Source organism: Ptychodera flava (assembly GCF_041260155.1).
Source record: "Ptychodera flava strain L36383 chromosome 3 unlocalized genomic scaffold, AS_Pfla_20210202 Scaffold_25__1_contigs__length_14229661_pilon, whole genome shotgun sequence".
NCBI lineage: Eukaryota > Metazoa > Hemichordata > Enteropneusta > Ptychoderidae > Ptychodera > Ptychodera flava.
In genome coordinates, this window is record NW_027248279.1 from 6,691,943 (window position 1) to 6,715,468 (window position 23,526).

The 23,526-nt window shown below is 36.8% G+C and overlaps 1 protein-coding gene across 1 annotated transcript; it reads left to right on the forward strand.

Annotated features, from left to right (window-relative positions):
- Window positions 1-1,735: 1,735 nt before the first annotated feature.
- LOC139125373 (transcriptional regulator ERG homolog) lies at window positions 1,736-21,762 on the forward strand. The gene is made up of 5 exons (XM_070691468.1): window positions 1,736-2,135; window positions 4,288-4,359; window positions 8,125-8,190; window positions 8,779-8,826; window positions 20,621-21,762. Exons 1-5 carry the CDS (start codon window positions 2,048-2,050, stop codon window positions 21,139-21,141), a joined length of 795 nt encoding a protein of 264 aa, XP_070547569.1. The 5' UTR covers window positions 1,736-2,047; the 3' UTR covers window positions 21,142-21,762.
- Window positions 21,763-23,526: the final 1,764 nt, after the last annotated feature.

Consider the following 23,526-nt stretch of genomic DNA (forward strand, 5'->3'; position numbering starts at 1 on the left):
GGATCGAGGTCACATATGTCTGTAAAATATTATTCGGTAGGTCGCCATGCTCAGTTTTTCACTATTTGGCAAAATGCAGGCAAGAATTCACAATGTGCATACTCTCTCACGACGGTCATTTTGGGTGTTCTTCAGCGGATTCAAAAAATTCTATCGATGCATTTAAAAACGTTTCAATTTAAAAAGTTCCCTTGGAATGTGGCTTACAAACTGCTGACAACATTTCTATAACCACTACTGTGTGCGTCAAAAAGGTAACGTCGAACATCTGCGAGTAGAACTGCGCAATATAAGTTTATTTTTTCTGCGCGTACATCGCTTATAAATATGCAGCTATGTGATAGTTTGGGTGGGGGACTTAAAAAATTTGATCATATAGCGTGGGATTTGAAATTTTTTGAGGGCATTGAGGGGGATCTAAAAACAAAGAATTCAATCGCGATTCCTCCACCTGCCCATCCCCTCCACCATTACTTGTGAACGCAGCCTTAGCGCTTACTCTGACGTCATGTTTGATACTTTGTTCAACTTGTTTACAAATAAAACAGAGACAAAATACTGAAAAAGTCTGGTTGTTGGATGTTTGATTCAAACATTAAAACATTTCCGTTCAGTATTAATAAGGTAGATTGTCAGTCATTGACAGGTTAAAATGAGGTTGATATGTGGTAAACTTTCTTTGAATTTAAAAAAGTTTACTTCAAAAATGGACAAGCCCTGTCTGTTTCTAAAACCCAAGATTTGAAATCTATCTGCAAGATTAAAGATTTAAAAAATCAAGTACCCTTGAAATACGTCGTGGCGTGAAACGTACGAGTGTCAGTATCAATCTGAGAACGGTCACAAATTTCAGCGCACAGCGCCACCGTTTATCTCTGTACAACTTGCGTTTGTTTGTTTATTTTGACTTCACCGCCAGAGGGCGGCCAACTACATAACCGATGCCCGTGCACGCGCAGCCGCGGAATTTCTTCAGCTTTTGTGTATTAGGTCAGCGCTGCAAAGATAGAGGTTTTTAAAAAGTGAATTCCAGCTGCTAGGTCCTCTTATTAGTTAGAGTGTATTCAAGCGACAACAAAAGCATTACTGTTTTCAACAAAAAAGAATGGAATGATAGATTAGAGAAACTATTGAAATTTGAAACAAATCAGATCGTCTTTATGCCGACATTTCCTTCATAACTGACTTGCCTTGATGCAAATAAAACCCGGATACTTAAGTGTTCTGAAATTATCTGGAGGGAACCATGAGACTCGGAATTATAAACGTAAATTTGACATGTTGTCTAGGAAAGATTCTGTTTGGCAGTTCTATGATCGAATAGCAACAATTTACGTCGGAATCATCTCTTTTAGAATATTGCATCAAGTTTGCACAAATAAAGCATTTTGCCTATATGTTCTTCAGCAGGGAGACAACCTTATATCGAAAGTTTCAGAATATTTGAAAATTACCAAAGCTCTCGCTTCCACTGCGACGTCATTGTACTTTGTCTGTGTGTCTGTGTTGTATTGTCCGTTGAGTGTTAATCTCATTTGCATAATCAAATCGAGGCACGCGACCGTTGTGTGATGTTTGGCGTAAAATGGCTTCCATCAACGCCCAATGATTACCGTCGACTCAAGCATGATTAAGTTTGTCAAACAAATCGACATAATTATCCTATGCTCACTGTGATTGGTCGATGGTCTCTTGTCATAACTGTTGTAATTCAATAAAAAGCGATATCGGCGATATATTTTCTCAATTACTAATTGACGTTGAGCGCGCGCTGACAGGATCGAAGCGGAGGGACCGTCGAAAATTCAGTATTTCAGGAAGGGGTCATAGTTGCAGGTTTCCATAATTTACTCGTGAACCGAGGCTGATTCAACGTTGATAAAAGCTGTGATTTCCGGGGCTACCACAAACCAAGTGACCGTTTGCCGCTTTCTTCGTTAAAACATCGGCATCGTTTGCAGGTCAGGCACAGATACTGCTCACGACAATTTTCGAAAGTCGAACACGTCCCTTTCTTTTCTTCACCGTCAAATCAATATAATATTTGATGCAGGAAGGCAAACCGTCGCAGTGTGAGTGTTCATATACGTACACGTCACCAGCATTTGACAGAAATATGTTCCTCACAGCCACAGGTAGGTAGCGATAACATATCACCGTTCTGTCGTCTGCACCGCCTGGACTTTGGCGCCAATAATGTGTATGGTTTCATCATAAAATCCACATGTTAGGTTGCGGTACCGGTAACATTTCACTGTTTTTGAGAATGTTTTTATTTTGAGTTTAAAACGTTTTGATTTTCAACAAAAACAGATCGTTGAATGCAAATGTCTGACTGACAAAAACATAAAAACAACACGTCAGAGACACACGTGTTTAGTTTCGGATTCATTATTACCGAATTTTCAAACATCATGAGATTAAATACAAATAAGCAAATTTATGAATAATCAATCAATGTAAGTATATCTATTATGAATCTCTTAAAACTCTTTGATTTTGTAGAGAGATATATTGAAAAATGACTATGTGTTATTCTGTTATTCGCTAGGAAATATTTGTGTTGTTTTTTATCACAAATCAAGATCTCAAAAGCACTGCAACAAAACCAAAATTAGTACAAGCTTTGCTCTGTGCAAGTACTTTCATATTTTTGTGTCAGTGAACATTCTTTAGTGCTCTACGTTTTCCATTTTAATATCCGTAAAAGAATAAGTCGACCTCTGAAAAACTCGGTTTACGATCCCACAGTTTTTGTCAATATTCAGGATTTTCGTCGAAATATTGTCAAACATGCTTCACATATCAATCTACTACATTTGTTTACCGAAATATTCAACGTCATCTGTTGGGGTCAGCCACTGAAAGGCATTCTTGTCGCCGATTTAAAAAATTTAGATCGGGTTTAGTGATTTTAGTCCAACGAAGGTTTAAGGCTTTGAGAGAGCATCGTAATACATATAAGTTTAAATCATCGTTTGGATCATCAAAAATCATTCATAATGTCAACAATCTGTGTACGTTTTGGTTAAAATTCTTGTATTGTTGACTTCAATATCGGCGGGAACTCCATCTTGAATCACAATTTCCTGTCGGCCTCGTGGACATTTCCGATGCTATGACCAAAACATTGAACGACCAAGAAGAGTCGCGTATCATAATTAGAAATGAAACATGAAATGTACACATCTTCTTATTGATGATATTCTCTATGACGATAGGGCGTTCGTCTCTGTGATTTCACAGCTGGACATTCAAATTATTGAAAAGAAGTGAAGACAGACAGTCAAGAACGTGAACGATTCTTGTTGTAGTAGAAACATGAATTTATTTTGATCAAAAGAGAACATTTTCAAAGATAGTATCGGCAGAAATATGCTCCATGAGCATATGGCTTCACAAATTGTCTTGTGTTTCAGACTTTTGTGGTTTCTGTGTTCATGATTAGCTCTAATCTACAGATGTAACTATAATAGTAATACCTTACTTTGTTGGATAGTGTGTAAGGACATTTTCTGTTTTCTGACCTGTTGTTATTTCTTGTTGATAAATCTCATCAAATTTAAAGTACAAGATTACACTTACGTTCCTTAATGTAGTTGTACTTCTAAATTTAGGCATATATTTACGAAATTGCTCATTAACGTATCGTAGATGAAATTAGGAAGTTGAACATTTTTAAGAAACCTTTGCCCGACATGTCACGAAATCGAGGCAAATATGACATAAAATGCACAAATCACTGATTTACTGGTCTGTTATCAATAGTTTTCACTGCAAGACATCATATCAATACCGTGCATGCAGACACGATTGTTTTGTTTTCATTTTGTTTGTTGCGCCGATAGTGGCTAAAATATTATCAAAATTATGTGACTACAGTGCCAAGTTTATTTTTTTAAATGTTGCGAGTGTACACTGTATCACGGTACAAACAGTCTTAATATGTTTTGAACTTGTCGGATTTTATATTTGGCGATTTTTTCTACAGCTGTACAGAAAATTCCGGTAGTTAACAAGACATTACGAAAAGTTTTGATTAATATCGTCAGGTGACATTCAGATGTGACAGACAAACTCAGCGATCAGATCTGAGGGATATCATACAATCCTTCTATTGATTTAAACAGTGACAGATATTGTCTATTGGTTGTTTTGGTATTAAATTTACTCATATTTATTACACAATGAAATCATCATCGTTCATATTTTACTATCTTCACGATTTCCATCCCCAACAGACGTGTACCGTATAATGACATTTTTTGTATTTTCTTAATCCCTTAGATTCATCGTATGGTGGTTTTATGAGAGAACGCAATAGTTCATGGAACAGCTCACCAAATTCACCTCATAAAGGTGTGTATACGTTCTTTTGTTATTCCTTTGTTGTGGAATGTTACCTACATTTGGCGATATTTCCATAACTTTTCGATTGATGAAATCGGCAAATCTCAGTGAACATAAAATGCATAGAGTGATGCACGGATACTCGATTCATAGCGACATAACTTGTGTTTGAATAGAATGACAACAATGATCAATGGCAAACTCGGTCTTGTCTTGTTTGAAAGCTGCCAGACAACAAATGGTAATGATTATTGTCGTCAATTATTGAACAATCTTTGAACAACGTGGTGATGATTCAACAACTGTAAATTGTTTCGATAATTATATTTAAGCTTAAAAGGTATTGATCAGCTACAAAAAAAATTCACGACAAATTACGAATATGTTCAGACAAATGTAGCCGTTCGGTTTGACAGATTTCAAATGTTACAGAGTGTTTGTCTTTTTGGAGATGTTTGTTGATTTGTCTCAACAATAATTGTGCATTTTTAAATACATATTCCCATTAAAATTTCTTTGCCAATGTAATAGAGGTTTTATAATGTTATGGACAGTCTATGAAACAAAATCAAACACTCTCTGACAGAGAGATATGGATTCATATTCTATCATTGGTGTGTTACTCTCTCTTTTATGAACTAGTAGCCACATGTGAACGCACAATGATTGTGAACAGATATTGCTGCCCATTTTAAGTCTATTTTACTATCTCTGTTGTCGCTGAACTTGAAATACAATTAATTCAAGCGATTCTGCGCCTGTCTAGTGTACTGCGTAGATACATATGCTACAGACAGACAAATGCAGACGGACACAAAGAGACAGGCGTAGACAGGCTGACAAACAAACAGACAGAGACGGTCGGAGATACATTCAGAAACAAAGAGTGACTCAGATAGAAGACAGATATAGGCATTAATGACAGCAAACTAAACAAACTTTAGGTTGGTATTAGTGAAGTTTTAGATAAGAAAGCAGAGTGTAAATGTAGATTGGACTGACAAAAACTACAACTGACATGAACACAAATGAACTGACAGGAAGCAAAGTCATGTGATATCGTAGGCAGCTTGGTAAACAACAGTGCTGACAACGACGGTAACATAGGCCTACACCTTGATCTTCATTACGTCAAGTCAATTTGTTATTTGACATCAAACAAGTTATAAGTTATTGGTCGTCGTAAAATAGATTTGTCTGTCAGTTCTCGCCTGTACAATGATATTTACATCGAATTTGAAAAGTAGCATTCGTTGAATTACCTCACTGACTGCACACAGAGGCTCCACACATCAAAACTCGCAGCTAGTAGTGCAATAACAGCAAAGAGAAAGGAAAGTCAAGCATATTCCTAAATTCCTTTATCGTTCACTTAGAAGTAATGACAAATAGCAACTTCTAAAGCAAAATATAAAAAAAGCCTTAAATTTGATAAAATGCATCTGACTACACATATTGTTATGCCGGAGAGAGCCTACTTGATGACGTAAGACAACACCGAATACAGAAGACATCGATTATAGATTGATAATATTAGTCAATGACCCCTGTTGAGACATCAATTTTCTGTCAAAAGAAGAATTTGTCGAAAGTTTGGATTGACACGTGACCGTGAATGACATTAAACGGACGAGACGACATGACATTTTGACAGGCTTCCTTGATCTGTTTTGTAGAGGTCGCTGAATGTTGGAGTCAATTTTCACACCCGATGAAAGTAAACAATATGTAGTCTTGAAATCTCATGACATTTTCCCTCCTGTCTGTTCGTCGTCCATTCATGACTGTAGACTCATCTCGTCCATATTCTCTTTTCTAAAATGATTTGAAGTTCTTAAGAGTTGTTCAAAATAACCAGGTTATGCTGTCTGTACGAAATACTCGACTTTTAACTTGGTACAACAATATACAATTCGAATTCCATATTTACAGTCAAATGTAACAATATCAACATAATCAATGACTAGCTAACAATCTGTTTTCAACGTTGACAGAGTAACTTCCCTCAATGTCATGAGATTTCATGTTTCTTGGAATGCACTTCATGGTCATGAATTCTTGTGAAAAGTGGCTTAGGTTTTTATAGTTCACATTAGTAATATGATATAAACCTCGGATAATCATTTGTAAAATTCAAACATGGTATATTAGGAAAATTACATAGTATAGATTACATAATTGATTGTCCTAGTAATTTTTCAAATTGGCCGTACAGACGATCACTTTGACAATTATAGATTATTATAACATGTCCGCACTGATTATGCTGAATACAAAAACTGTATTCCTTGGAAACTTTAAATCTTTAAAGTAATGAACTCTTCTTATCTCTTTCCAAATGAGCTCTTGTAATTCTTAGAATAACACATAGTCTATTTATACGATATTTGAATTCGTTTAACAAAATTCGCTGTACGCTGTTGCTACCTTAAACGTCACGACGGTAGAATAACTCCTGTTTGAAGTTGATTTCCTCAAAATTAGGAACCTTATGCAAGAAATAAATTGTCATCGACAACTTTTCATGAAATTTTACTTTGGAGATCCAGAACTCTTTTTCTTTTTAATTTGGCGCACATTACACTTTATATTCTCATTGTGTCTCAATTATTTTTTGTCACTCTTAAAAAGATTGTATTTTCAAAATAAAGAATTCAAACAGTTCTGCAACATTTGACAAACAAGCCTAAGGAATTGGCGGGAAAAATTCGTTTTAGGCGCGAACCTTCTCTCGTTCAATTATTTGTGTGCGCGGGGAAAGCCAAGGCAGTGATCGACCACAAATTGTTTTTGAATAGAGTGATGTAGGCAATTACAGTGCGTATGTTGTATATTCAAGCCTCTGTGTCAAGTCAAAATCCCGCGAGATCACCGCGAATCAATCTCAACATTTCGCACAATATATTTTATTGCTTTTTAATTCTATTTCCGTGATTCCCCTATGCAAAATGCGGTGCCTAAGTAAATGTTTCATGGCGCTAAAGCTACAGGGACAGCCATCTTGGGAATTCCACGCAAGACTGCCAACATGCGCGCCATTGTTCATTACAATTCAGCCTCGTCCCAGGACAGTGTTTTCAAGCTCTGCGATCCTTATCTCAATTCTGGGATTGTATAATTGAATTTCGAGACGTTTTTTATCCCGATAAGCAGCATTATGACAACATTAAGTGGGAACGGAACACAGATGACAGAGTAAGATAGTTCACTCGATCCTGTCTCTTGCGTATTTCCCCTCTATCAATTGGAAGCCTGTTTGAAAGGGGATAAGAGAGCCTTAACACATGAAACGTCAATATCATGATTTATCGACAGAAAATTGAGGCAAATTTCTACACTTATTTTGCAAAACCTCCATTTCTTTTAATGGTATTATTTGAATCGTACATCTCAAAATCAAACTGACGTCATCAAGTATTAACAAAGTCGAATTGCAGAATTTCGTTTCCATTTTAACTATCGTTGATGAAATCTTTAGCAACAGAACAAATTCTGAAAGAAAATTTTGGTAAAGGCTACTTTTTTATAATCGTAATCTTCCGACTGAGTCAACTGAAATTTTACATTGCAAGTTTTTCCTGACAAGCATTCATGACATGCGATACAAATGACGTCAGCATATCAAAATGGTGTGCATAATTAATATGAAGGATTAAGCATCGGAAAGTTGACAACATATGATGTCATTGTGTCGGGTAGTGTAAAACACAGACTTTTAAACGGATACAAATTTCTCTGATATAATTCAGTATCATTTGATTTTACACATTACAGGTTACTCGCCTCCATTGCCAGCTATTCCAAAACCCTCAATTGAAGCACATGCGCACATGCGACCCGGTAAGTTTACCTTCTTTAGTGAAAACTCCCCAATTTTTTACAGCCCCATTAACTCTTTCCCCTAATCCTTGAGTTCGAGAACAAAAGCAGCTCCCAACTGTCGGATAAATATCACTGAACTGGTCTGCATAAAGTCCACTATAATGACAAACGCTATATAACTGTCTGCGATGATTACATACCCCATTGAATTCGTCGGAGATTTTTTTAGTCGTTTTATGAATTATGTAAATCTCTGAGTAATACGCCATGAATGTTGGAAAGAAAACATTGTGAACGCTCCAATGCTTTGATATTGTAGTTAAGTCACCGCTCGCTCTATGTTTGATGTCCACTCAATACAGGGTTTGACAAATCTATGAACTCCTTCATTCAAAAATGAATCTTGTGACTGACTGTACATACATTTCGTTTCGTTTGACATGGACTGTACTGAAAGCCCATGTCATATTGAAACAACGTATTTAAAGTTTATGATTATGCGCCGCGTATCTTTCATTTTGCAATCAACAACGCAGTAGTATCACCGTGTATTGTAACAACGAAGCCCAAAGAAATCTAAGGATTATTGTTTTGTTTTTACTACAGATCCATACCAACTCTTTGGTGCAGCAAGTAGTCGATTGGCAAACACAGGTTAGTTGTAATTTTTTTCACAGTACCGATGTTCTAAGATGAGTGTTTGTTCGTTTATTTTCCCGTTCACCTCTCCACTAATTATTTCTAACCAGCCATTCTATTACACTTTAACTGCTACTGACTATAGTAGATCTGCTGAATATCTTCAGTGTTTACCTCTTATGTTTTTCGAAAGTTAAACTCTCGTGAGAGCGCGACAGTGCAGATAATTATCATCGAAAATTGACTTCAACAGTATTCCACTGCTGTTCCATTCACGTGGCTGAATTGTATCTAAAGTTACTTGCCAGTCAATTCTGTGTCATTCCATTAAGCTACAACCTTCCTTACAGTCCAACGAATTCACTTTTGCCGAGATTATCTCACTGTCAAATCTCAAATCTATGTATAAACAATGTGAGTTGGTAACCTGGAGTCAGTGACTTGGAAGTCCATCTCGTCAGCTTGATCCCGCCAAGGTCCCGCGAGACTTAAGTGATTGAATCGCGGGAACAACGCCGATGCATGGTTTAAGTCGAAATGGCGGAAGTTCATCATTGCGCGCCCATCCGTTTTCGTGGTGGTAGGATGAAAAATATATACGTGTATCACATGCGAATCTTAAATTGCCATTGGGCAATCTTAACTGTGCATGCGCAATGACTACCTTCCCTTTATTGTCTTGATTGATATTGTAACAAGGACTTTATGAAGTTTGTCTTCATGTCAGTAAAACAAAATTGTTTACTTTGCTTCAACTTGCTTTGGACGTTGATTTGTTTTAACACTATAAAGTGAAACTTTATTTTATGAATTTCAGTATGGCATACCGACATCACAATACAACAGATCATCATTTAAATCATATAAATATTCTCTGCATTTCACCATCAAACTATCTCGATATAGCTCTATGGTTTTCATATTTTAATGGGTGCTCGGCGCTGCAATGCAATTGTTATTGTATCGTTGTTTTCGCTGAGGTAAACTACACTGTATATAACTCATTCATTCTCAACGAAAATACCGCTAAAATTTAAGTGATATCAGTGCAAAGGAAATTCTACTCGATGAAAAGTTTTTCCTCGCATCTTCCACTCGACGTGACGTCATGGCATACGAGAAAGTATTCTTGGATGGTGTCGCTGACAAAATCTTTCAAATGACCCCGCATTCGCCGAAACGACCTCGGGTGCCGAGCAGGGGATCAAAAATGAGATAAATCAGTTGTTTCCCCTATAAATTGGATTTGGTAATGTTGGATTTTTCCACCTGGCTGAACTGTTAAATTGAAAACTTGCGATTTAGATTGCTATTAAATGCACGGCGAATGGACAGTGTAAAATCGCAGAGATCGCCAAGAAAAACAGTAACGCTTGTCTTTCGCTTGGTCACTCAGCCAGAAAACTAAGAAATTGGCTTTGTATCAAGACCGGGACTGCCTGTATAAATATCGCCCCTTGCATATTAACCCCTACGAAGGATACAAAAAACTCACGAAATTCATTCGTTCTCTTTCTGGGGTAAAGAAAGATGTCGTAAAAATGCGATTTTTGACTTTCTATTCGTGTGACCGTGACGTAATTTGCGTTACAGTCACGTGATTGATGGCTACACGATTTTCTCATCCCTGCTAAATTATTGACACGTCTCTTGTTTCCGACACGGACGACATCTTCTATTCACATCGGAGAGGAAATTCTTGTGTCGTCGCCATCAGCGGGTGATAGCTCTGTTCAAGGATGTGCACCCATTTACGTACTTCCTGTTTAAGTCTTCAAAACCGGAATGCAACTTCTTCTCCTCTTCCTATGGTCTTCCTGGACACACCAAAATGACGTCTTGTTGCACGGCCAGCTGGTTGTTTCTGCCATACAAGAAAAGTGATAAAGCAGACAATTTACGAGTAATATTGACATTGAAATTATCTAACATTAGCACCCTATAATTAACCATAGCCTGTGAATATTTCAAAGTAATTTTGTGAATAAATTTACTTGATTAGTGCATTTACTGACAACGTTCTGCTCTACCTAACTCAGGTATTGCTGTCTTTGTCTGACCAAATCATGTCACTAAAATTAAAAATGCTTCAAATTATTGCAAACAATTGTGAATATTTTTGGCATTCACTCGGAAGATATGACAGAAAACGTACACAATATCATTTTATTCACAATAATCTATTGATAATTGTTATTTATCTTGCATCCATCATGTGGATAAAAAGAGCGTTACAGACAAATAGACAGGTGGACAGTCACACAGGCAGATATAGATACACAGGGAAGACAGGGGAATGTAATTAACGTATGTAATGTGTTGAATTCTATCTGTTACTGGTAGTTTAGACTAAACAGTTATTATACTTTTCATGAATATGGCTGATTTGTTCCCGTTTGATCAAGGAAAGTTTAAATATGGCTTTGTTTTGAAATACAGTGAATGGTGTGTTGTTTCCATTGACGGCTAAAACGTGCTTTTAAGAATAATTACCTTCAAATATATAAGACAGACTCCTTCACAGCTTATTAACTGAGCTCTATTTTCACTTATGACGTCGACTAAAAATAAACACTTGGCGATTAAAAACATGACAATTTCAAAATTGAATCAACCCCAAGTTCCTATTATGGTTGAGACCATTTTTTTCTAATTTTTGTCGACATTTGCCACTTTTTGAGGAAAAGTTTTGACGCGAATCAAATCTGACTCCGAGGCGCATGCCCCTATAAATGGCCCTCGCCTCAGTCATTTTCTGTTCTCAAAATGTTCATGAGCGCGATGATTCACTCCCCCCGCTTTCGTGTCAGAGTTACATCCGCCATGTTCGACTTGTGGCACATAAGAACTTCCCATTTGCTTTCACCCCACAGCATTACCGCGCAAATTATACTCTCTTTGTTAAAGAGCTGACGGAACAAGAAGAAAGCGCGAGCTATTTTCTCCGAAAATTGCTTGTCAGAAAATGAGACGAAGAAGTCAGTCCGTTGCAAACTCGCCCCGTCACAAAAGAGCGATGAATTTTGTTGTCAAGCTACGCAGACAGAAAATAATATCTAGCACAATTTTGCGCGCCAATTTGCCGACCTTAATTACACATATTACCCTGAAATAAGTTTATTTGAATTTGGTAGTAAAAACGTGACGGAAAGACTTCAATTCATGCCAAAGGCATGTCTCTTGTTCCAGAAGTAAAATTGGTCTCATTCCGTCCAATTTTGTGAGATTGTGTTCTTTCATATTTTCAAAGCATTTCTGACTGTTTGGCGGTGATGACATGGAAAACTAGGCACCTTTATTTGGAAGCACGATTTCGGGATCGGCCAGCAATCACTCTGAAGGATTGAGTCATTCTGCCATGCTTGATATTTCCCGCCTTTTCAAGGATACCATTTCGTCAACAATTCGGCCAATTTTCCCGCCAAAGCAGTCAAGGGTTATTAGGGAAACTCGCGCGCTCGAGAGCTAGCATTCACTTCGAATTTTTGATATAAACTTTTTTTGTATTGCTTTCAACTTAACTGACGGAACTGTATAAAATGCTTGCAAGTGTCAATTTTTCGCGTTCTTTTTTTCGACTTCAGTCTTCATGAAGGAAATTTCCAGAATATTTACTTTCAATTTTGTCGTTCGACTTGCGTTTTTATTTCGTTTCCACTGTTGCCTTTGTTAAACTACAATCAACAATGAGATACTTGGTGATCAAAGGCTGTATCCTTAAACTTTGCTTTGCTTTGTTTTGTTACTTGTCACGTGGTTTTGTGGTTGACATCGCACGGAATCGCACGCCGAAATTTCGACAGAGTCCGCCACGCGGGAAAGTGATTAAGGTTTTCGGTAAAAGATTGAACAATTTCAAATTTGTCAATCAAGGTCATCAGACAAAAAAGTGCGATCTTGACGTTGAACGAGATCTAAGGAAAACACAGAAATAAATTCGACAGTCAGTTTATTTTAACGAGGTAACAATGAATTTTGGCGGTCGGTAAGGTAAATTAATCGACGTTCTCTAACGCTAAAATTTCATTTCTAGTTAACTGTGAGAGCATAGATACTGATTAGGCGACACAGCGGGGAATATGAAAAATAGATACGCATCTATGTTGGACATATGTCAAATAATGAGGATACATTACTAATAAGAAATTGAATTATAATATGAATTGATGTTACCCTCAAAGTGATTGGAATTTTCAAAAGACTGACTGGCCCCTAATAGGACACAACGATAATTGATCAATCGGGACAAAGCATCGGATTGATCGTTGCGTAGTGTCGTGTGAGTGTCGGTAATCCACAGATCGGTCAATGATGGCAAGAGCGTCCCACCTTGGTGACCTTTTGTGTTGAACTTTCCTGACTTGATATTTTATCCAAACAAAAATTTCAATCTTTTTTGGTTTTTGTATTCTCTCTTCTACATGTTTTATTTTCCTTGTCACAAGATAATCCTGATTAAAATAACTACCGCAGCACGCTGAGTTGCTATGTGGATGGAATACGCGTTAATACGATGACCCGAGGAGCAACTGCAGTCTGTCTACCACTTTTCCGCAAATTGAAAGCAGAACTCGTTGTAAATATTTTGTTAGGTGTAAATATAGCAGAACTCGTTGTAAATATTTTGTTAGGTAAAAAAAATAAATTGTGCCGTTCCGATAAAATGAGTTTGAAAAAAAGGGTAGGTAGGTCGGCAAGGATTTTTTTCCAAAATATTTTTATTTTTAAATATGCGTTTTGCAGGGGTTCAGGGCGATCAAACACTGACCGACCACAACATTTCCAGAAAAATGCATCATACGTATAAAAGGGGCAAAAACATAAAAGACATCCCCATTCAAGCAAAAATCAAAGCCAAGTAACGAAAGCGTGATTTTACGGTTGTTTTTATTTCTTTCTCTTTTTATTTCCGTGTTTACGTAGCTCTGAAAAGTTTGGGGTCGGCAGGTAAAAATAGGGTAGGTCTGGTTATCAGAACAGCACAATGTTTTTGTTCGGCCTTATGCGGGGTAAATCTTGATTATGGTACAATGAGTAGGAAAATTTGGCCATTATCCTGTCTTACCATTAGTTAGTCGTTGCTCCTCGTGTGTTCCATTCCTTTTACAACTAATAATACAAACTAAACATGGTCTTAGAAAGGTCTTGCTCCTTCATATATAATACTATCATTCAACAATGTCGATGTAGCCGTCTGTCTGTCTGTCTGTCTGTCTGTCTGTCTGTCTGTCTGTCTGTCTGTCTGTCTCTCTGTCTGTGTCTCTCCTCTCTCTCTCTCCTCTCTCTCTCCTCTCTCTCTCTCTCTCTCTTCTCTCTCTCTCTCCTCTCTCTCTCTCTCTCTCTCTCTCTCTCTCTCTCTCTCTCTCGTCCTCTCTCCCTCTCTCCTTCCCTCTCTCTCTCATGTGGAAATTTGAATCTCATTTAGGACCAGTTGCCGGGCGACAAACACTTTATCGTATATTGAGCAATTAACGCTTTTTACCGTGTAACATTGATATAATTCGAAATTCACTTTTAAATTAGTTCTCTTTTTTAAGTCATAAATTATTGCCGAGTACGTCGTGGGCTGCCTAGAAATGATGTCAAGAGAACGTCGCTATTTGCTAAGCGATCAGAACTGTAAACATAGTTCAATTTAAGGATTTATAGGACATAAAAAAGATCTCAATTGAAAATATATACTTTAGGTTATAAGCTAAGTATACATTGGTGAAAGGAGGGTGACTCACCACGCTATGTTTGCGATCTTTTATCGATGACGAATCGATGAACGATCAAAACTCACACGGAGAGAAAGTGTGAGAAAAAGACATGAAAATATAGCGACACAAGCGCAGAGAAGTACAGAAATACACACTCAAAACAATTCTCACAATAAATTGAGAAATATAGATATCTAGAAATGTCACAGTGTTGAGGCACTGAGACTGGGGCAGTGATATAAAGCGGAGGTCGTGTAAGCTAAGATGGAACAGATATTGAATCCCTATGATAATTAACATATTGCATAAACAGATTGAAATAAAATCCGAGAATTCGTCTGCTGAAATGTGATATAAATGCGATGCCTTCCAATTTTTTTTCATAGTTTAACTGAGGTGTAATACACTTGCTGTTAAAATAGACCTTACTTCCTCTAGGAATAAAATAAAATAAATCGTCCGATATATATAAGCTGCCGGTATATTGAAAGGCCAACTTTCAAATCCTTGCAGATTGGCACAGACTATGTGTTTGTGTGGCATGTAAGTGAGTGAGAGAGATTTAAAGTAAATTTGATATTAAAAAACACACTTGGCAAGGTAAACTTCAAATTCGTCAATTGATAGTGGTCAACTTTGCCCATGGATGGATATGACCTGGAATTACACTCTTTGACACAAACCTTTGCTAGGAAGAGAAATAATAATAATAATAATAATAATAATAATAATAATAATAATAATAATAATAATAATAATAAAGGTTTTGCATGGCTAATAATTTTAAATACAGCATTTTCATTTACGTTTGGTCGTTACTCTAAAGCCAATTTGCAACACTGTTCAAATCAGCAGAGCAAATATGAAATGCTAGGTGCCAATTATTCACTCCGGTTTATGTTTCCGCACGTGCACTTATAAATCATGATATGTGAGTGGTATCAGCGGCCGCTGTGTGAGTCTGACCGTGAGTAGCAGTCAGGTGATAACACTGAGTGGCCTGCTTCCGGGATAGGCTTCATATTTTTCCTCTAATGCTAAAGTATCCCCGGTAAGGCTTTCTTTCACATGCCTGTTAACTGAATGCCACTCTATTCAACGCATTTTTTGACATTTCGTTGCTTTGAGCGTTTCGGAAACAAATGCGCGGTTCCATTTAGGAGGTCTCGGCGGTCTTCCTGACTTCAGATAATTCATTTTAATTAAGCCATACAGTTCAATAAAATCTCAATCAGACCTTGGCGTATTCGCTGTGAGCTTGAATCACGCGGAAGGCCCTTTCACTACTTTAATTTCGCGTTTCCTTCCGCACGGGAAGTAGTCTTGGATTGTGTTTCAGTTCAATCCAGTTTCTTTTTTTTCAAATGTCGTTTCCCTCTGAGGAAAAATAGATGTTATGGAAAAAACCTCTTTAATTAGGTCGCTCCCGCTGTTCATCAAATGTGCCTTTTTGATATTTGCTATCTCCGACACAATGATTACGAGCATATTGTGCGCTACTCGCAAACGTTGAAATGAACGGGGGAAATTTGACAAGACATTTTTGGCGCGATAATCACCACCTCAGTTGAAATGGACATAGACCTTGTTTGGGCTCCTGTCGCCTCAGCCCAAATTACCTCAGTTGAAAAGTTCCCTAATCCGTCTCAGCATCTATTGAGCTGGGCAATTCTTCTCCCGTCAATGGAGGAGGGGGGGGAGAGGACGAACGAGTTAAAATGAGTAACAGTGCTAGCAGCGAGGTAATTCCGACACCTCGAGAGGCGGACTTTTGAACAAAGCCCCTGCTAATGCAATCATGGCGTATTGTGAGTGCGCGCTGAAGAAAAACCAAAACGCAACATTGAATGCGTTTTCGACTCATCAATTATACGGCGATAGTTATAGAAAAACCACGGGGTCTCTGCAGTCGATATTAAAACTTCATTTACGGATATACCGTGCCATTTTCTCAGTAATAAAGTTCAATTATGTCGGCTTCCTAGCGATGAAGTTGATTACAGGAGTCTCCCCACTACCACTCTACACCGGTATTCTTCATATTGACAAAATACGTGCCGTCCTTCCATCGCCGCTGCTCGGCATCCATGTGGCCTCCAACCAGGTAAACAACCACCTGGCTACCCGACTCCCTGGGATCTATCTCATCTTAGAGGCGAAGAGTTATGAAGCAAAGAACCTATTATTGAAAAACGTGTCAAATCATCTTTAACTTCATTTCTTTCGTATCAACTTCAAAATTGATATTGTATAATCTTTTCCAATCACAGTCACGGATTTAGTGCTCGTTTGCCATGACACAGCCAATCTGATCATTTCCTACACATTAAAAGGGCGCTCAGTGGTTTCAAAATGGTATGCAGGCTAATATATTTAAAATATCGTCTGGTGTGTCTGAACCTCGACCTGACCATCTAAGTCACATCTTTGAATACCAGTGTCTCTACAATCAACACCAAAGACATATATTAAACTGATCTATAAATATATTTCCGTCATGTTTGTTTTCTGTCAATGAAATGTAGTTTCCACAATTGTGTAAAAATGCCTAGAAATCAGCTCGTCGACACTATTTATATATATGCAATACCACACCAGAATTTGAGTCGAAAAATTCGTTTGTCAACAATAACACTCCTTATAGCGCAGATGTGTTGTGTTTACAATCGATCATTATATTCTATGGACTTATATGTAAACTCCACTTCATTCTCTTCACGAGTTGAAGGGAATGTACATGTCATATGAAATATACTGTAGAAGAACAGAATAGATTTAAATTCTTTTTTTAAGTTACAGATATTGTTGTCCCTGTAATTTAGATTACTTTCAGTTTCAACTTCGAATTCATTAAATTTTCTTTAACATGTCAACCCACCTGGTTACCCCCATGAAACAATGTATGTATGTATGTATGTATGTATGTATGTATGTATGTATGTATGTATGTATGTATGTATGTATGTATGTATGTATGTATGTATGTATGTATGTATGTATGTATGTATGTATGTATGTATGTATGTATGTATGTATGTATGTATGTATGTATGTATGTATGTATGTATGTATGTATGTATGTATGTATGTATGTATGTATGTATGTATGTATGTATGTATGTATGTATGTATGTATGTATGTATGTATGTATGTATGTATGTATGTTTGTAATATCTATCTATCTATCTATCTATCTATCTATCTATTTATCTATCTATTTATCTATCTATCTATCTAATAAACGTATGTGTGCGAAGGCTTTGCCAGTATAATGTTGAGTATTTTTAAACGTTGCATTTGACATTTTATCAAACACGTGAGATGAATGGAGTCGCGAGTTGAGGTAGGTCCTCAGAATGTAAAGATCAGAGGAGCGTGCGGTTTGCTCGACTCTGTTCATTTTGTTTTGATGGCAGTGAAGAGCGTATACCATCATGTGTATCACTGTATTAGAATTTAGAGGTTGGAGACCGGAGATGTCACGCGGCGAACGGATGTAGAACCGGGAACGCAGTTAAACACGCCGTAATCACATCAAAAAAGCCTGACTTCGGAGCTCAAGCGACTCCCGGTAGCGTCAGTGAATTCATTAACAACATTGTGATATTTGGTTGCTTTGCTGCTAGCTATGATGAAAGAGTCGGCCATTGAGAAACAGTTGGGAGTACACCATAAATATCCGGACGTTTTCCGTTCATTTAATGAAACCTAATTCCCTTTTCGAATAGTTGACGTGCATGTCTATAAATGGGGTCGTGTTTGGCCATATCCGATTATTCTGTAGTTTCTCAAATATTCCATCTTATAAGGTATTGACGGTGCACTAAGGAAATAATTTTTCGAGAAAGAAAACAGAATATATATATATATATATATATATATATATATATATATATATATATATATATATATATATATACAAGCACAAAGAAGTACTTCAAGAAATTAAGTAATATTTGTTGTTGTTTATAACCCTCTGCTTTTTGCATTGAGCACTGTATTTTGCTTCGAAGATAGGTAGATTTTGATGTGTGTGTATTCTATCTATCTGACTATATATATATGTATATGTATATATATATATATATATATATATATATATATATATATATATATATATATATATATATATATATATATATATATATATATATATATAAAACTGCGGTTTCGGATATTTAATTGGTTAGCTAATATGGCTTCCGGTTTTTGTCTTTACCTAGTTTAAACTACAATACCTAAATTGAAATGGCAGCTTGATGGCACATCACATTTAAATGTTTCTCTAGGTGATAAAAACAACTTTTTCAGGACATCAGAATTTGTGAAGTATAGATGACACAATTCGTAGCATGGTAAACTAATTATTGCAACTGTTTGGCTAACTCATAATAGTTGTGATTTCTTGTCGTTGACGGAGAGTAGTATGTTTGGCAATCATAACAGTCTTATTATCGTGAACAGTTGGTCTATACTTATTTCTAATACTCATCTTTTTCTATTATCCTTCGCACTGGGGGGTCAGAGTGTGGACGCCCTAGCTCTACGCTATTAATCTTTGGTTGTTGTTTTTTTCTGGCATTTCCTCGCCGTTGTCATGCGTAGAAGAAATACAGCGTTTACTGAGACAAAATCAAATTTAAATTATTATATGGGACCATTGCGTTACAGAGAGGATCACGCTTTCGGACACACAGACAATTTGCAAAACAACGCTGAGGTTTAATCAATCCAACAGGTTTCATAGGTTTATTGAACGTTGATAAAATATCTTCATTTTATAAGTACCATAAGGAGTTCAAAAGCCCCCTCCTGAAAAAGGGCATATGTAATTTTGCTGAACGTTGGTTGTTCGCCTAAAATTGTCGTTTGCTGATATCAGATTTCACTGGCGTCAAGGCGGGAATGTACACTCTATGGATATGTGAATATGCCACCGCCGACAAAAAGTGACAGACGATGAAATTTTGTCAGCGTGTGATATTACCCACAATGCATCAACTGATTACTTTTGTGAACGGTGCTGTTAGAGTCCACACGCGTACGCTTTGTTTTGACGTCGTATATACAAATTTATTTCCTATAGAAAGTTTCTTTTTGACAAACCAGTTGAACCTCACGAAAACTAAAGTCTGTGTAAAAACAAAGCAATCATGATTTTGGCATTTTGCCGGAGCACGTCAGCTTTCACGCAGAGTATCAACGTGATGAACACATTGGAGTCGTTACTGGCGTTATCTTGAGCTGAGAGATTTATTAAATGTCAATGCGTTTAATTTCAATGAGACGGCACAAACTGTTAAGAGCCATATTCATCTCTTGGTAATGGTGGAAACAATGTACTTCAGCATTAGCATTTACTGAATTAATGTTTAATTTGAATCCAAAAATTTCACTCCGAGGGCACTAAATCCATGACCATATAATACACTGGTTACATTGAAGCACTGACGATATTTTTGATGATTAAATATAATAGGAAACGTTGTTTAAATACTGTTTATTTATTTATTTATTTATTTATTTATTTATTTATTTATTTATTTATTTATTTATTTATTTATTTATTTATTTATTTATTTATTTAACATATATTCATCGTCAATGCATGTCTGTGTTATTCTAAATCACGTGTTCGTTCTGAGGGCCAGTAGCGGTAAATTTTGAGAATCTTTTCGCCATTTTTTGTTTTTAATGTCATTACTGTTTCTTGTTCTCCTTGCCAAAGGATGTTGAGAAACAGAGTATCGAGTCTGCCAACTCAGTCCCTGTGTGATATTGTTATTGTGTACAATTGAATTTTAGTCCGGATTAAACTTCACAATTAAGCAGCTAAAAATGCACTTTACACGTATACAGGCTGTGTCGTCGAATTGAATAATCGATGTTTAAAAGTGTTTTAAGGAGTTGAAAATGAAACTATCGTTGACATACAATACAATAACATATGAAAAATTACAGCTACTGTTCCTTGAAATGCAGGGAATAAAGGCACCACTCACTCTTATTGCTCTCCTTTGATCAGATGTTGACCATAATTTCATTGGTCGGGATTTTTGCGGTTCGAAAATTTAATTACATATTTTATTTCTGCTTGCCCCTACAGGTAGTGGACAGATTCAGTTGTGGCAATTTCTGCTGGAGTTGCTGTCGGACAGCAGTAACGCTCACTGCATCACGTGGGAGGGCACCAACGGAGAATTCAAGTTGACTGATCCGGATGAAGTTGCTAGGAGATGGGGAGAACGTAAAAGCAAACCAAACATGAATTACGACAAACTCAGCCGCGCTCTGCGATATTACTACGACAAGAACATTATGACCAAAGTACACGGAAAGCGATACGCCTATAAATTTGATTTTGCTGGACTTGCACAGCAAGTACAAATGCAATCAGAAGCAAACACGTACAAATACCAGCCCGATATTTCCTATTTGTCAGGCTACGGACACGGTCATAAATTTAATTTCATGACGGCGGCTATCCCGTCATCCTCTGCTTCCCTCTTCGCTCCACCGAATTCCTATTGGTCAACGCCGTCGGCGGGAAACATCTACTCCACTAGTCACGTGACACACCATCCAGCCAATCACGTCTCCTCGCGTCTAAGTCCCTATTACTCTTAGGACGAGAACATTGCAGAAATTCTAAGGACTATGTATAAATACCTCAGGACGTGCTGGCAAGAGACACAAAGAGTGCGATTCTTCATTTGTGCAACAAATGACGTCATCGACAGAGTTGACGCTCACCCGTTCGTGTTCTGACAAATAAATCTAGCATTATTCTGAAAAGAAGTCGGTTCTTAGTTGTTTTGCCAATTAACTTTGTAAGTGTCATTCACACTAACGTGGAGTCTGTCAGTGTCAAAGGTCATTCTACTGGGAATTTTCAAAGAGATTCTCTGTCACTGAGATCGCTGGTATTTCTCCGCTCTCTGATTACCGTCATATACAGCGTCTGTAGATTATGAAAGACTCTCAAAACTTAAAGTGAACTTTGACGCATAAAAACTGTGAGACTTCCAAAGCACGAAATAAAATGAAACCCGTGCTATTGTTGTATATTATTTATCAAAAGGGTGCGAATATTAAAATGAAATTTATTTCTTTGACAAGCGTCGATATTATGTATGTGTTCATTTATTTTTATTTATTTATCTATTTTTTTATTTATCTATTTTTTATCTATTTGGTTATCTTTTCTGATTTGCTTTCGACTATTGAATATACTACTAACACCTCGGCAAAATGCAACACTTTGACTGACTGTTACCATTGAAGTTTGGAATAAGAGATTATATATATATAATATATATATATATATATATATATATATATATATATATATATATATATATATATATATATATATATATATATATCACAAAGCTATGTAATTGTTAACTTATACAAAACGATGGGTCTTACAGTCTTTAAATACTGTGAACTTTTAAAGCAATGTAAACTGATATCAAAAGTTCAGATTTATATTAAATCTTTCAAAATATGCGACGATTGTATTGACTTTACAAAGCAAATGTTTCTGTGAAATTTACTGAAATTTCGAAATAAGACAGTTGCTGTAACTTTGACTTTAAGCTTGAAGATGAATTCTAAGTCCTAGTCAATTAAAAAAATTGACACATAAAAGTCGCCGCCACACTAAATATACGTTCGTCGTCTTCTTTCACCATTTTGACTCTTTTAACAAAGTCTTAAACTCAACTGTGACAGGGTCACTCACTGTAAATAGCAACGAGCAGTGCTGTATAATTTCATTTATCAATTTTGGGGTTGCTTTGGAAAAATCGTTTTCTCGATTGCATCAAAAGTATTTGTAACTTTAAATTTCTAGGCAATCATAAGGTTCAGTCACAGCCACCAATTATGAAACATGGCAATCGACGCGTTTTGTATAATTTTTGAAACTTTGGAGGGACAAGATTCTGTAAATATTCTTCCAAATAAAAAGAAATAGAATGTGCATTTTCTGTTCGTTGTGAATTTTCCTTCAGCCAGCGACAGAGTAAACTTGTTGATGTTGATTCAATTTTCACCACGAGTGTTGAATGTCCTGAACTTCAGGGAACACATCCTGAAAACTAAATGAGTGTTGCTTAATCTATTTTCTCTTGTAGTACTCTCTCTCTCTCCCTCTCTCTCTCTCTCTCTCTCTCTCTCTCTCTCTCTCTCTCTCTCTCTCTCTCTCTCTCTCTCTCTCTCCCTCTCCTCTCTCTCTCTCTCTCTCTCTCTCTCTCTCTCTCTCTCTCTCTCTCTCTCTCACAGACACACAGACACACCTCACAATGATTGAAACAGAACATTTACATATCGTTTTAAATGATTGCTTTCGCAGTTTATTATCACGACTTGTAAACATATAGACGCACCATCGGCGTTGAGGTACAAGTCACAATTTGCGTATTTGTTTGTTATTACACATAGAAGACATCCGTTCCCTCTAGCTGTTTTTCACTCTTTGTTGATAAATGCCGTAAGTGACCCCCAACGCCTGCTGTCATATTTTTGGAGGGAGGGGGTTGTGTGGATTCTCCTTCAAATATAACAGTCTCTGTATTCACTGATCTGTGTATTTCCAGATATTTGCAACGCGTAGGTATTAACATACCTCGGGAGCAGTTTTTTTATGAATGATTCAAATTCTTATACTATTTTTCTGCCCTGTTGCCCCTCTGAAACTCATTGTCTAGCCTGTCGGTATAAAAAATTTTCACTTCCTTTACTGTGAAAATCGACAATTTGCTGCTCTTCAACAGAGTGAACACGTGGAAGGGCAGCAACTTTGTGTAATTTCAAATATCGACAAGGTGTAGATTTTTTGATCATCAAAACGGTAACCCCTGATTTTTATCTTTGATTATGAAAGAGAATGGCGTTGAGTTTCTTTGAGGAAAGTTTGAGCAAAAACAAAAAATAGTTTTGAGACGAGTATTACAATACGGGGGCTATATTTGTAAATTTAGACAATATTTTACTACCTTTCTACCA